This window comes from Zophobas morio, unplaced genomic scaffold (genome assembly GCF_036711695.1).
Source record: "Zophobas morio isolate AGI-343-1 ecotype UQ-CSIRO unplaced genomic scaffold, CSIRO_AGI_Zmor_V1 ptg000054l, whole genome shotgun sequence".
NCBI classification, from domain to species: domain Eukaryota; kingdom Metazoa; phylum Arthropoda; class Insecta; order Coleoptera; family Tenebrionidae; genus Zophobas; species Zophobas morio.
The window spans coordinates 488,625-501,829 of NW_026972159.1; the positions used below are offsets into that span (position 1 = coordinate 488,625).

Consider the following 13,205-nt stretch of genomic DNA (forward strand, 5'->3'; position numbering starts at 1 on the left):
TCACTGAGGTCCTTGAAGTGACAAAAGCTCTCAGGATTCTTTGAAACTCATTCAGAAACAAACTGTCAAGGACAAGAATAAGTAATATCAAATAAAAAAAAATGAAACGTTAGAAACCTTCAAGATTTTTTCGCATTCTTTAAAATAAAACCCCACAAACTGCTAAGATTCCTTAAAAATTTTTCAAAAATAAAATACTAGAAGATTCCAAGATCTTTTCAAAGCTTTTTGAAAATGAAGAGTAAAAAAGTTCAGGGACATTTGCATAATTTAAAAAATAACTACTAAAGATACCCAAAAATCTTTGAAACGCTTTCCAAATTAAATCACTGATCCTTGAAGATACAAAACTACAAAATTCTTTCAACTATTTTCAGAAAAGTGACAAAAGCTGTCAGGATTCTTTGAAACTCATTCAGAAACAGACTGTCAAGGACAAGAATAAGTAATATAGAATAAAAAAAAAATGAAACATTAGAAACCTTCAAGATTTTTTTCGCATTATTTAAAATAAAACTCCAAAAACCGCCAAGATTCCTTAAAAATTTTTCAAAAATAAAATACTAGGAGATTCCAAGATCTTTTCAAAGCTTTTTGAAAATGAAGAGTAAAAAAGCTCCGGGACATTTGCATAATATATACAATAACTACTAAAGATACCCAAAAATCTTTCAAACGCTTTCCAAAATAATTCACAAAGGGCCTTGAAGACACAAACTACAAAATTCTTTCAAATATTTTCAGAAAAGTGACAAAAGCTCTCAGGGTTCTTTGAAACTCATTCAGAAACAAACTGTCAAGGACAAGAATAAGTAATATAAAATTTAAAAAAATGAAACATTAGAAATCTTCAAGATTTTTTCGCATTCTTTAAAATAAAACCCCAAAAACTGCTAAGATTTTTTAAACATTTTTCAAAATTAAAGTACTAGAAGATTCCAGGATCTTTTCAAAGCTTTTTGAAAATGAAGAGTAAAAAAGCTCAGGGACATTTGCATAATTTAAAAAGTAACTACTAAAGATACCCAAAAATCTTTGAAACGCTTTCCAAATCATTGTGGTCCTTGAAAACACAAACTACAAAATTCTTTCAAATATTTTCAGAAAAGTACAAAAGCTCTCAGGATTTTTTGAAACTCATTCAGAAACCAACTGTCAAGGACAAGAATAAGTAATATAGAATAAAAAAAAAATGAAACATTAGAAACCTTCAAGATTTTTTCACATTCATTAAAATAAAACCCCAAAAGCCGCTAAGATTCCTTAAAAATTTTTCAAAAATAAAATACTAGGAGATTTCAAGATCTTTTCAAAGCTTTTTGAAAACGAAGAGTAAAAAAGCTCCAAGGACATGTGGACAACTCATAAAAAAGATCCTAAAAGTGTCCAAAAGCCTTTGAAGCTCTTTTCAAAAATAAAACACTAAGAGCCTTTCAAGATTTTTAAAATAAAGACTCAAAAATTCTTTCAAACATTTTTAGAGAAATGGCAAAAGCTATAACGACTTTTTTGAACTCCATTCTGAAGCAAACTGCCAAAGACAAAATAATTTCAAATTAAAGAAAATGAGACATCAAACGTTCAAGATTTTTTTACATTCGTTAAAATAAAACAGCAAAAACCCCTAATATTTATTTAAACCTTTTCAAAAATATAATACTAGGAGACTCCAAGATCTTTCCAAAGTTTTTTGAAAATGAAGAACAAAAACCTCAGGGACATTTGCATCATTTAAAAAATAACTACTAAAGATACACAAAAATCTTTGAAACGCTTTTCAAAATAAATCACTAAGGGCCTTGAAGACAAAATTCTTTCAAATATTTTCAGAAAAGTGACAAAAGCTCTCAAGATTCTTTGAAACTCATTCCGAAACAAACTGTCAAGGACAAGAATAAGTAATATAAAATTAAAAAAAAAATGAAACGTTAGAAACTCTCAAGATTTTTTCACATTCTTTAAAATAAAGCACCAAGGATCCGTAAAATTCTTTTAAACTATTTCAAAAATAAAATGAAAGACACTGGGAAACTACGAAATTCTTTCAAACGTTTTCAGAAAAGTGACAAAAGCTCTCACAACTCTTTCCGAATCATTCAGAAACAAACTGCCAAGGACAAGGATAATTTCAATAAAAAAAAAAATGAAACACTAGAAACCTTCAAGATTTTTTCACATTCATTAAAATAAAACTAATATTTTTTTAAACCTTTTCAAAAATATAACACTAGGAGACTCCAAAATCTTTCCAAAGTTTTTTGAAAATGAAGAACAAACAACCTCAGGGACATTTGCATAATTTAAAAAATAACTACTAAAGATACCCAAAAATCTTTGAAACGCTTTCCAAAATAAATCACTGAGGTCCTTGAAGTGACAAAAGCTCTCAGGATTCTTTGAAACTCATTCAGAAACAAACTGTCAAGGACAAGAATAATGTCAATTAAAAAAAAAATAAAACACTATGGATCTCCAAGATTATTTAACATTCTTTAAAATAAAGAAATAACAGCCCTATATATATTTACATGTTAAAAAAATCAGAGAAACGTCCAAGATTATTTCAAACTTTCTCAAAAAAGTGGCCAAGGATCACAAAACTTTTTACCAAGAGCAAGAATAATTTCAAATTAGAAAAAATCACCAAAGACTTCTAGGATTCTTTCCTATTTTTTTAAATAAAGCACTAAACAATCTCTTATAAGATTCCTTTAAACTCATTGAAAAATAAAACACCAGGAACCCCAAAATTCTTCCTCACATTTTTAAAAAATGCCCTTAAATTTATTAATGGTAGACCAATTTTTTTTTCATAATCTCGGAATACGGAATATCGAGTAAACATAAAATTGTCATCAAAAAACGATCTCCTGATAAAATTTTCTTTCTGTGGTGCATCTCATGGTTTACAAGCGGTTCAATCTTATTTTCTTTGCTCATACACGATGTAAAAATATTTTAAAAAATTCCCAGTTTTCTGTGAGTGCAGGCGTTCAATCGATGACGAAAGATCTAAAGTTATTTCGCTCGAACTAAACACTGGCAAATATAGACGTCTAAAATTTACTAAAATGCTGTTTTTGGGCATCATTATTTGGGGGGGGGGGGGTCGTTCAGTGTTCTTTGGTGACTATTCCACTATTACTTAACTTTTACGGGTTCTCTGGCGTTAATAAAATGAAATTGAAATTGTTTTCCTACATAATTCGAACGTTCACATCTGAACTGAAAATTCAAAGTAAAACGCTTCGCTAAATTTGTCTGTTTCGGATTAATTCCACTATTCGTATTTTTTTTGATATATTGTGTATCCACCCTTAGATATAAATAAAACTACAACTGAACCATAAACACTAAATCGATTTCACTAGCAGCTATAGCTTTTAATAAAATTCTAAAAATCCATTCGAATTATCGACAAACTAAAACCATCACAATCTGACTTTTCATTTATTTGATTTTTACATCCGCTATGTTTTCAAGCATTTTATTGTGCCTCCAGACAGAGAAAACTCCGCTATCGAACGAAACAACAATAAAATCAAATCAATGAAACGTAGCGCCTCAGCTGCTTGTAATCGAGAATAATGTTTTTAAAGCGGATTAGACGGAGAATGAGAATTCTTCGAAACACTTGTTAACAATAGAACCCGAACTGTGCAAAACTCAGACAAGAACTGTCAAACAACACGAATTCAATACTGCAATACTCCCTCACGCCACCCGACACACAAAAACGCCAAAAATGAACCGATCCGGTTTGTCACATCTCATATCTCACCAGGAGGGTTATCCTTCCGAAACAATTATCCCTCCTCATGAATGATAAAATATAAATTAGGGAAATATATCTCTGAACGAGCTTCGATCATGAACAAAGCGCTCCAGCTTTGAAGGATATCGGAATAATCTGTCAGGCCTAACAAAAACGGTCTGAAAACGTTTAGCCCGCCACTTCTCGATTGACTGGAGAAAGAGTTTTTATCTCCATGCTAAATTGAACTGTGGAATCTTATTTGATAAACGATCGCTGGATTGTTTCAAGAACTTTTAATCGACGTCTGCAGCCCAACTGCAACAGCATTAAATAGCCCGGAGGCGCCAAATGTTCTTAAGCACATTGGCAAGGACGTTGGAACGCTTCCAGGACCCCAACGACAAAAATTAAGTCGTTTAAGCCCGTCTTGTTTAGTGGATATCGGTTATTATTATTATTTGTAACACATTTTATTTTAGGAGTGTCGCAGGGGTCCCGTTGGACCTACTTCTTTCACCAATTACATGAGTGATCAAGCGACAATGTTCCGACGAGCCGCCCCTGCCTGGATATTCGCAACATCTTGAGGAATTCGGTCGATTTCTGGCCAAATAGTTGATTCGGTCCCTCATCGCAAGTTGACGTAATTATTGACAGAATGATGATGATGTAGCGTTTTGTTCGACGGGATGAGGCACTGCCATTAGGGACCCTCGAAGATCGTTATGTTTTTAGGGGAGCAAAACCTCCCCAATATCGAAACTGTTCGGCCCAAGAAAAACGGGAATTGCGTAAATAGTTAATTAGTTGGTGTGGGAAAAAGCGAGATCAAAGGAAAGGACGATGGAGAGTCGCTTTGGATGCGCCGATTATTATTCAGACAACGGCTTATTGTTTTTTGCTTTCAACTCGTAAATAGGGAAGCGAAAAGATCAAAGGATTTACTTAATGCATAAAATGTATTGCTGAAACAAAAAATAATCCGTTTGTGGATATTTTAAATTTCGCCGACGGAAAATCAGGCGTGTTCGCCTTCAACAAAAAAAATGACGCGGAGTCGGGTGATCAGTCTCTAATTTTTTGAATTGAAAACCCACCAACAATGAAAAGTCGCATTTATTCGGTCTGTCATGGCCACCAAATCGAAACTGGGTAATTTCAGCTGCCATAAATTGCATCAGACGTAATACTAAATGAGATATTATTTACACATGCGGGTATTTTATGCAGTGGTGCCAACCGACAACACCATCCTTTTATTAGCATACGTACGAATCCGGGATTTATTAATAGATCCATCAAAATTTTAGATTAAAGGGAAAACAACTAAACAAAGCAGTCATTTAATCTGCGAATTCGCTGCGAGATTATTTCGGTCGGAATGGCGATTTAATATTGTTTATTATTTCAAAGTGAAATCGAGGGGTGACTTGTAATGCGTAATGTTTCGGGTGGATTGGTAAATTAAAATCAAAAAGGAGTAATTTGCGGGGTTTTATTTTTGTTCCAGATGTTATAAAGTGGCCTTAATTGTTGCTCGTTGAGTATTACAGCCCTTTGATCAAGCTTTCGTGGTGTTGTAGATAGTGGCCAGTTATTATTTAACTCCACATTCTGTTAATTAACAATGAAGTTTCGTGAAACTTGCAAAACTAAGTTCTAATAATGTTGTAACGCAAGGGAAAGTAGCCGCAATTTTTTGAGTCTGGCTTTGTGAAGGTAAAACATGTTACTTCATGTTGACTAACACCAAAAGGGCCTGAATACAAACAAGTTATAGCGGGATTTACTGTCCCGAAATTGTTTTCGACTATCCTACCGACTGCGCCAATTACTTATGAGTCAGTTGGTTCGAAAAAGTCAATAACTAACTCTTTGCTCGAGTAAAAATATTCCACCAACTGTTGTCAGTCAAATAAACCCTCGCCATAACCACCCTGACAAGGTCATATCTCACGCCACCACCAATAAAAACTCTAAAAATACTAATAGTGAACGTGCCCCCGAGCAAAATCTCGCAGCACATGAATAAAATATCTGTCAAAGCACAACTTCCGGGCTAGATATTACGCCTCTGAAACGCTTTCCCGTCCTCATAATAATTCTCATTTTTCAGCAGCTTCGCCTTGTTTGCTCCCCTCTAGCATCTACATAGCTTTACCTTCTCGATGCTGGCCCCTCCGTAGTCGTCCGGACTGGCGATGGTGCTGCAACCGGACTTCCTCAAACGCAGCTTGTTGACGTGGAAAGCAGACCCGTAGCAGTACATCAGGATCATGGTCGTGGGGAAGTAGAAGCCACAAGCCGCCAGAATCCTGATGGACGCTCGGGTGTAGAAGGGCTCGCAGGCCATCATCCCCGTGGGGTTGAAGTAGAAGCCGCCGCGCGGGAGCACCAGGATGGAGAACACCGTCACGGACATGATCCAGGTCATACTAATGATGGCGACGCACCCCTGCATGCATAAATAACAAATCAACAATCAAGGCGGACTCATAAACCACCGGTATTTTAATCCAAATTTTGCGTGCCTAAGATCATCAAGTTTTATGCTTTCATTTTAAACCAATCAGGGAGTCGTTACGTGCGAAATGTCTTGACGACGTCGTAAAAAATTATATTTTTTGCTACGGGTTATAATTTCGCGTTTGTAATAAAAGCCCGAGTGGCTGCCCTTTTTATATTATGATTAGACTGTGTCAAATTCGGGCTCGTTTTTGTCGCGTGACGTCACTAATCGAATTAAGCCCCGCGCGACGATTTCGCAATTTGCCCCCGAACGCCGCCGCCATTACCCGCGTCATGCTTATAATGGCAACACAGCCCTGCAACCAAAACAGGATATATAACATTTACATAACGACTTTCGGTGATGTTCGCAACGCGATTTCGCGCTGTACGTAAGGCGATAAATCTTGTTTTTGTGATGAGGTTTGTGCAAGTTTAACAAGGATGCAGGACTGCAGGACGGCCGGACAAAGCGATCGGTTCGGTGTAAAAAGCCGGGAAAAGTCGGACGCTCGATAGCGAGGAACAGTGATTTTCGAGGGAGTTATTGACATGATGGATGCGCGATTTAAGGCGGAATTTTTGCTGCGACTTTTTGCAATTTTGTGTCAAAGACCGGTGCGTCGAATTTATCACGGGCCGATGTCTCGGGGCTTCAAGGAGGATTATAACGTTTGGGTGCTAAATGCGCGTGATAAATTTTTCTTGTGGCAGGTGACGTGGCGGCGCGAATGGGGCCCGGGAGGCTTAGGACGCCGAAATTTTATGTATGGGGTGAAGTGCTCCCAGAGGTGCGTTGACGCACAGATTTTTTTTGTTCGTAGTAAGTAAAAAAGGAATAATTATCAGTAGAGAGCGGAAAATATGCAGCAAAATTTTGGGAAATATGATCATATGATATGCACCAAATTTATGGAAATATGCAGTACCTTTCTTAATATATGCAGAGATATGCAGTTGCATATGCTCAAAAATTAAAAAAAAGCTTAATAAGCGAACTAAATTGATTTACAAAATTACAAAAACAGGTTTACCGAGCTTACGTTTTATTACAAAAAATACATAAATCACATTTTTAAAGATAATATTCTTCTAAAAAAATAAATATAAACAGAACAAATCAAAAGATACAAGTAATCGACTATATAACTACTATTTTGGTAACAATTTATTTTTAAATATTTTTCGTAATATTCTGACAAAAAGTGATTCTAAAGTATGTATTTGTATTTAGAAAAACTGCGTACCTACTGCGTCCACAGATGTAAAAATACTTCTTGAAGAATAAGTTCATCGCGTTAAATGCTTTGACCACCACAAAACATACGATTAATACACTGAAGTAACGAACAAAAATATTGGGAATGAACGTATAAAGATCTTTCTGCCGTTAAAGAATTATTGTCCATAAACCGAAACTTAACAATATCTGTAATATCTGAATAATTTCACCAAGAACAATGTTTTTAAAACTAACGATTTGCCCACAGATTGCACTAGAAATATCTTCTTCGTATTTATTTGCCAACTTTGCCTCCACAAATTCTTCATCTGTATTATTCAACATTTTCTGTGGTTCCAGAAAAGAAAAATAGTTTCTGACGTTTTTCATGCTTTCAAACCTATCTTTAATTTGAATGTTTAAAATATCAAGAGCAGGATAGAAAACGGTTGTTTTAAATTTTTCACTGGAATCTTTGAAAACGGTATCTTCACATAATTCGACATTAAACAGTTTCACTTTTTTTATACGTTTATTTGAAAAAGAATTGTTAATTTTCCAGGTATCAGCAGATTTCCTTGATTCCTCCATTATTTGTTCAAAATTGTCACGTATACTTTGAAATTTGTCTTTTAGATGTTCCATCCATTTACGAGCCTCATCTAAAGTAATATTTGAACTCTGTAAAGTTTTTGAGACCAAATTAACATTTTCTAAAATTTTGCATTGAAATACTAATAGAGCAACAAATTCAAATGAATCCATTTTTTTACGAAGAGCTACAGCTTCATCTATTTCACTTTTCTTTTTTGATGTTAAAATAATTTCAGCTCATTACTGTTGAGAGATTATATCTAATGGTAATTAGAGAATCAAATCTCGATGACCATCTGGTGGGGCATAACTATTTTAAAGTTTTTTTTATAACACACTTATCATTTTCTTTCATCTGAATGTTGTTGTTGTTGTTGCCATCTCGGTAAACTCTCACTGAAATAGACGTATATAGCATTTATTAAATCATAAAATGCGGAAATTCCTGGTACATTCTTAACAGAATCATTAAGGACTAAATTGAGGTTATGTGTGGCGCAATGAACATATTCGGCGTAATGATGTTCTTTCAAGTTCTTCATTTTTTTTATACCATTTTCCCGATTTTTTAATTTTCATTTTCTGGATTATATATCACAATTTTTCGTTTATTCAATTTTTCACATTTTCAATTCCTTGATTTTCCAATTTTCAATATTTAGATTTTACAATAATTTTCGTGTTTTCGACCGCAATTTTTCGATCTTTAAATTTCTCAATGTTTAATCTTTCGATTTTTGAATTTTCCGTTTCTTAAATTTCTTAAGATTTCTCGAAGCTTTCATTTTATACTTTTCCGTTTTTTCATTTTGAGTTTTACAATTTTTCTATTTTATAACTTTTCCATTTTATTTATTCGGAAAGTAGAAAATTCGAAACATTGAACAATCGGAGAATTAAAAAATTGGAAAAACTTGAAGAAACAAAAAATTGCAAAATCGATAAAACGGAAAATCAAATGGAATTTGTTTTCACGATTTTTTAACTTCGATTTTTTAAATTTTTTAATCTGTATTTCAATTTTTCGATTTTTGGAATTTTCTGTTTCTCATATCTAGGTCTATCGATTTTTTTGAATTTTTCGATTTTTCCGTTTATCTTTTTTTTTAAGTAAATATTTTAACTTTGAATTTTCCGATTTCGCCCTATTTCGATTTCTCGATCTTTTGAAGTCTCAAGTTTTCGATTTCGATTTCTTGGTTTTTTGATTTTCAAAATTTTCGATTTTTCTAGTATATATTTTAAATTTTCGATTTTTAAAATTTTTCATTTTTCCCTGTTATTATCTTTATGTTTCGATTTCCCGATTTTAATTTTTTAATATGTTTCAATTTTTCCATTTTTGGAATTTTCGATTTCTCATATCTCAATTTTCCAATTTTAAAAATTTTTCGATTTCTCGATTTTTAAGTTTTCGCTATCTCAATTTTGGGAATTTTTCAATTTTTATATTTTTCAGATTTTCGATATTTTCATTTTCCCGATTTTGTAATTTTCATTTTCTTGATTTTATATCACAATTTTTCATTTTTCCATATCCTTTATTTTTTCAATGTTTCTTTGGGTTTTATAATTTTTTGTTTATTCAATTTTTTACTTTTTCAGTCTTTGATTTTTTAAGTTTTTGATTTCCAATTTTTTTATATTTCGAAGCTTTCATTTTCTACTTTTTCAGTTTTACAATTTTTCGATTTTGTTTATTCGAAAAGTTAAAAACTCGAAAAAATGAAAAATTGAAACAATGAAAAACTAAAAACCGAGAAACTTAAAAATCTAAAAAAAATGAATGAATCGAAGAATGGGAAAGAAGAAAAATCATTCGAATTGAAAAATTGGAAAATCCAAAAATTGTAAAATCGAAAAATTATAGAATCTTGAAAATTGTAAAGTCCAAAAACTGTGACATTCAAACACCGAAAAATTGAAAAATTCCAAAAACGAAAAACTGAAAAAGTGAACAACTTTAAAAATTATAATTATTAGGAGTGTTACATAATTAAAATGAAAACTAGAAATACTGCAAATGAAAAATTAAAAAAACGGAAAATTGAAAGCCGAAAATTGAAAAAATAAAGAAAATTAAAAACCCACACGAAAAATTGCAAATCGAAAAATTGACGAAATTAAAAACTGAAAACTCGTGAAATTTGCAAACTCTAAAATTTTAAACATCTAAAAGTTGGAAAATCAAAAACTGAAAATTCGAGAAATCAAAAATTTTCAAAACTGCAAAGTCGAAAGATTGAAAAATCGAAATTTTGGAAAATCGACAAACCGAGGAATTCAAACTGAAAAAAGATCGAGAATTCAAGATGTTGAAAAATGTAAATATCTAAAATTTAAAAAATTGAAAAATTACAATAACGAAAAATTTAACATTAAAAAAAAACACAAAATCAAAACGTCGAAAAATCGAGAAATTGAGAAATGGAAAAATGAAAATTTAGAAAAACCAAAGATTGAAAAGCATAAAAAAAATTAAAATCGGGAAATCGGAACGTAAAAAGAATAAAATCGAAAAATTGAAAAATTTTAAATTTAAAAATTCGAAAACTTGAAAAACCGAAAAACTGAAGAAATGAAAAACTAAAAAATCGACAAATTGAAAAATCTCAAAACTGAAAAGTCGAAAAATTGAAAAACCCAAAAATCGATTTCCGGTAAGTCGAAAAATCAAAATTTAAAAAGTTGAAAAATGAAAATTTCAAAAAACTGAAATATATAGACATTCCCAAAATTGAAATGTTGGAAAATTGAGAAATCGAAAACTTGAAAAAAAGAACGAAAAGTAAAAACATTTTAAAATCGAAAAAACGAAAAATCGAGATGTAAGAAATCGAAAATTCTAAAATCGAAAAATTGCAATGCACGTTGAAAAGGTTAAAATCGGGAGATCGAAGCATAACGAAACATAAAATCGAAAAATGGAGAATTTTAAAACTCTAAAAACTTGAAGAAATAAAGAATTGAAAAATGGAAAAGCCGAGAAATCGAAATTAAAAAATTGAGACATCAAAAGATCCGTGAAATGGAGAAATCGAAAAACCGGAAAATTTAAAACTGAAATACATATTTAAACTTAAAAATTAATTTCAAAATTCGAAAAATCAGAAATTTTAAAAATCGAAAGATCGAGAAATCGATATATCAAAAAAGTGAAAAATTTTAAATTAAAAAATTGGAGATATTGAAAAATCCCAAAATTGCAACAACGAAAACTTGAGAAATCCAAAAACTGAAAATTCGATAAATTGGAAAGAGGAAAAATCGAAAAATCAAAGAATTGATTAATAGAGAAATTGAGAAATGTAAAAATGATTTTTTTTTAATTGCAAAAATTGTAAAACTGAAATATCGAAAAATTAAGTAAACTAAAAATCGAGAAATCAAGAAATCAAAAAATTGTAATTCAATTTTGTTTTATTTTTCCACAAAAATTTCGATGTCGAAGATAAAAATTCAACACGGATTCATAGACCATAGGTACACTGTTACTTTTTTTTTATTTATATAACATTTATTTGACAAAATTGTAGAACTGAAGAAACGAAAAATAGAAACATTGAAAAACTAGAAATCGAGAAAATATTAATGAATCAAAGAACGAATTAAATCGAAAAATATTCGTAAAGTCCAAAAACTAACATTCAAAGATCGAAAAATTAAAAAATTCCAAAAACGAAAAATTGAAAAAGTGAACAACTCTAATAAAAATTATAATTATTATTACATATCTAAAATGAAAATTAGAAAACCTGCAAATCAAAAATTGAAGAAACGAAAAATTGAAAACAAAAAAATTGAAAAATCCAAAAACTGAAAAATTTCAAATTGAGAAAAAGAAAAAAATATCTCGATTATTAATCACCTTTATTAACAAACTTGTTCGTTAAATAGCTATTAATTTACCAGATGTCATTTTCAATTCCAATGAAAACCCCTTCTTTAAAAATTGCACATTTAAAAAAAATATATCGGTTACGTTACGCATTGCGGGGTCTGCGAGGGTGCTATTTACGGCACTGCCCAAACCTTTCCTAGTTATTTGAAGCTCAGGAAAATATTTGCTATACGATTAATGAAATTTCGACTTTCTAGATATAGTCTTCCCAGTTTAAAGTAGTTTTTATGATACGTCAATTGTGTCGAAGTTGACGATGAGGACAATGAAGTCAATTCCTAGCCATAAATAAGAACGTGGTCGGTTTCTTTGCAAGGCGATACTTTGTTATTTAACTCATATTGTCCATCGTGGGTTAATAACGAGGTGATAATGTTTAGTATCTTGTCATAAAAACCATTTTAAATTGGGACTACAATAAATTCCGATAGATTAATAATTTTTTTTTTCAAATTAGCACAAAAATTGATAAAAATGCAAAATATGCACCCGTTACGTGAAATATGCAGCAGAAGGCAGATATATGCAAATATGCAATTTTTTTATAGCTGTATTCATTTTTAATTAGCATGATTCGCTCACATATTAAATATCAAGACTTATATGCAAAAAATAATGGATATGCAAATTTCATAATATCCGCTCTCTAATTATCAGTGTACGCGAATAATCTTTTTTACTTTTTAAATAATAAATCTCCCCTTGCCCTCAAAACCTAAATCCTAAAAGAAAACAAATTTATTGCCTTGGAGAGGTTAGGGTGCATTAATATTACAAGAAAAATATTTCCAGATATAAAAGAGCGCACCGAATAAATCTCGCGTTACAATAACGCTAAGTCAAAAATGATCTAACACCTTATAAAGTACGAAATACGTAATAGTTCTTCCAACGCAATCTCCGACTCCCTCTCATAAAAATAATTCTCTCATTTCAATACACTTTTCATTACAACTTCCCGAGCGGAATTGTAATTTCCATGAGTTAATTTAAAAAGTAACCGTCAAACACCCCGAAAAAACAAGCCCCAAACTCGATTTCGTCATGAGTGGCAAATTTAAATTGCAATTCATCCTTGCTCCAAGCCTTAAATTTAATTAAAAAGTATTCCACCGAGAACAAAATAAAAGTGTAAATAAAATCTCACACGATATCAAACAATGCGGACTTGTTGAAGCCGCCCGACCAAATCGCCCTTCTTTTTTCACTATCAGCTAGTAACG

General features: G+C 31.6%; 1 protein-coding gene across 2 annotated transcripts in view; it reads right to left on the reverse strand.

Moving 5' to 3' along the window:
* Nucleotides 1–13,205, reverse strand: part of LOC135142910 (trace amine-associated receptor 1) — a 174,546-nt gene that overhangs the window by 67,633 nt on the left and 93,708 nt on the right. For both annotated transcript variants that reach the window (XM_064074722.1, XM_064074721.1), the window contains exon 5: nucleotides 5,919–6,212. In XM_064074722.1, coding sequence (XP_063930792.1) covers nucleotides 5,919–6,212 — 294 coding nt within the window. The remainder of the gene's footprint in view (nucleotides 1–5,918; nucleotides 6,213–13,205) is intronic.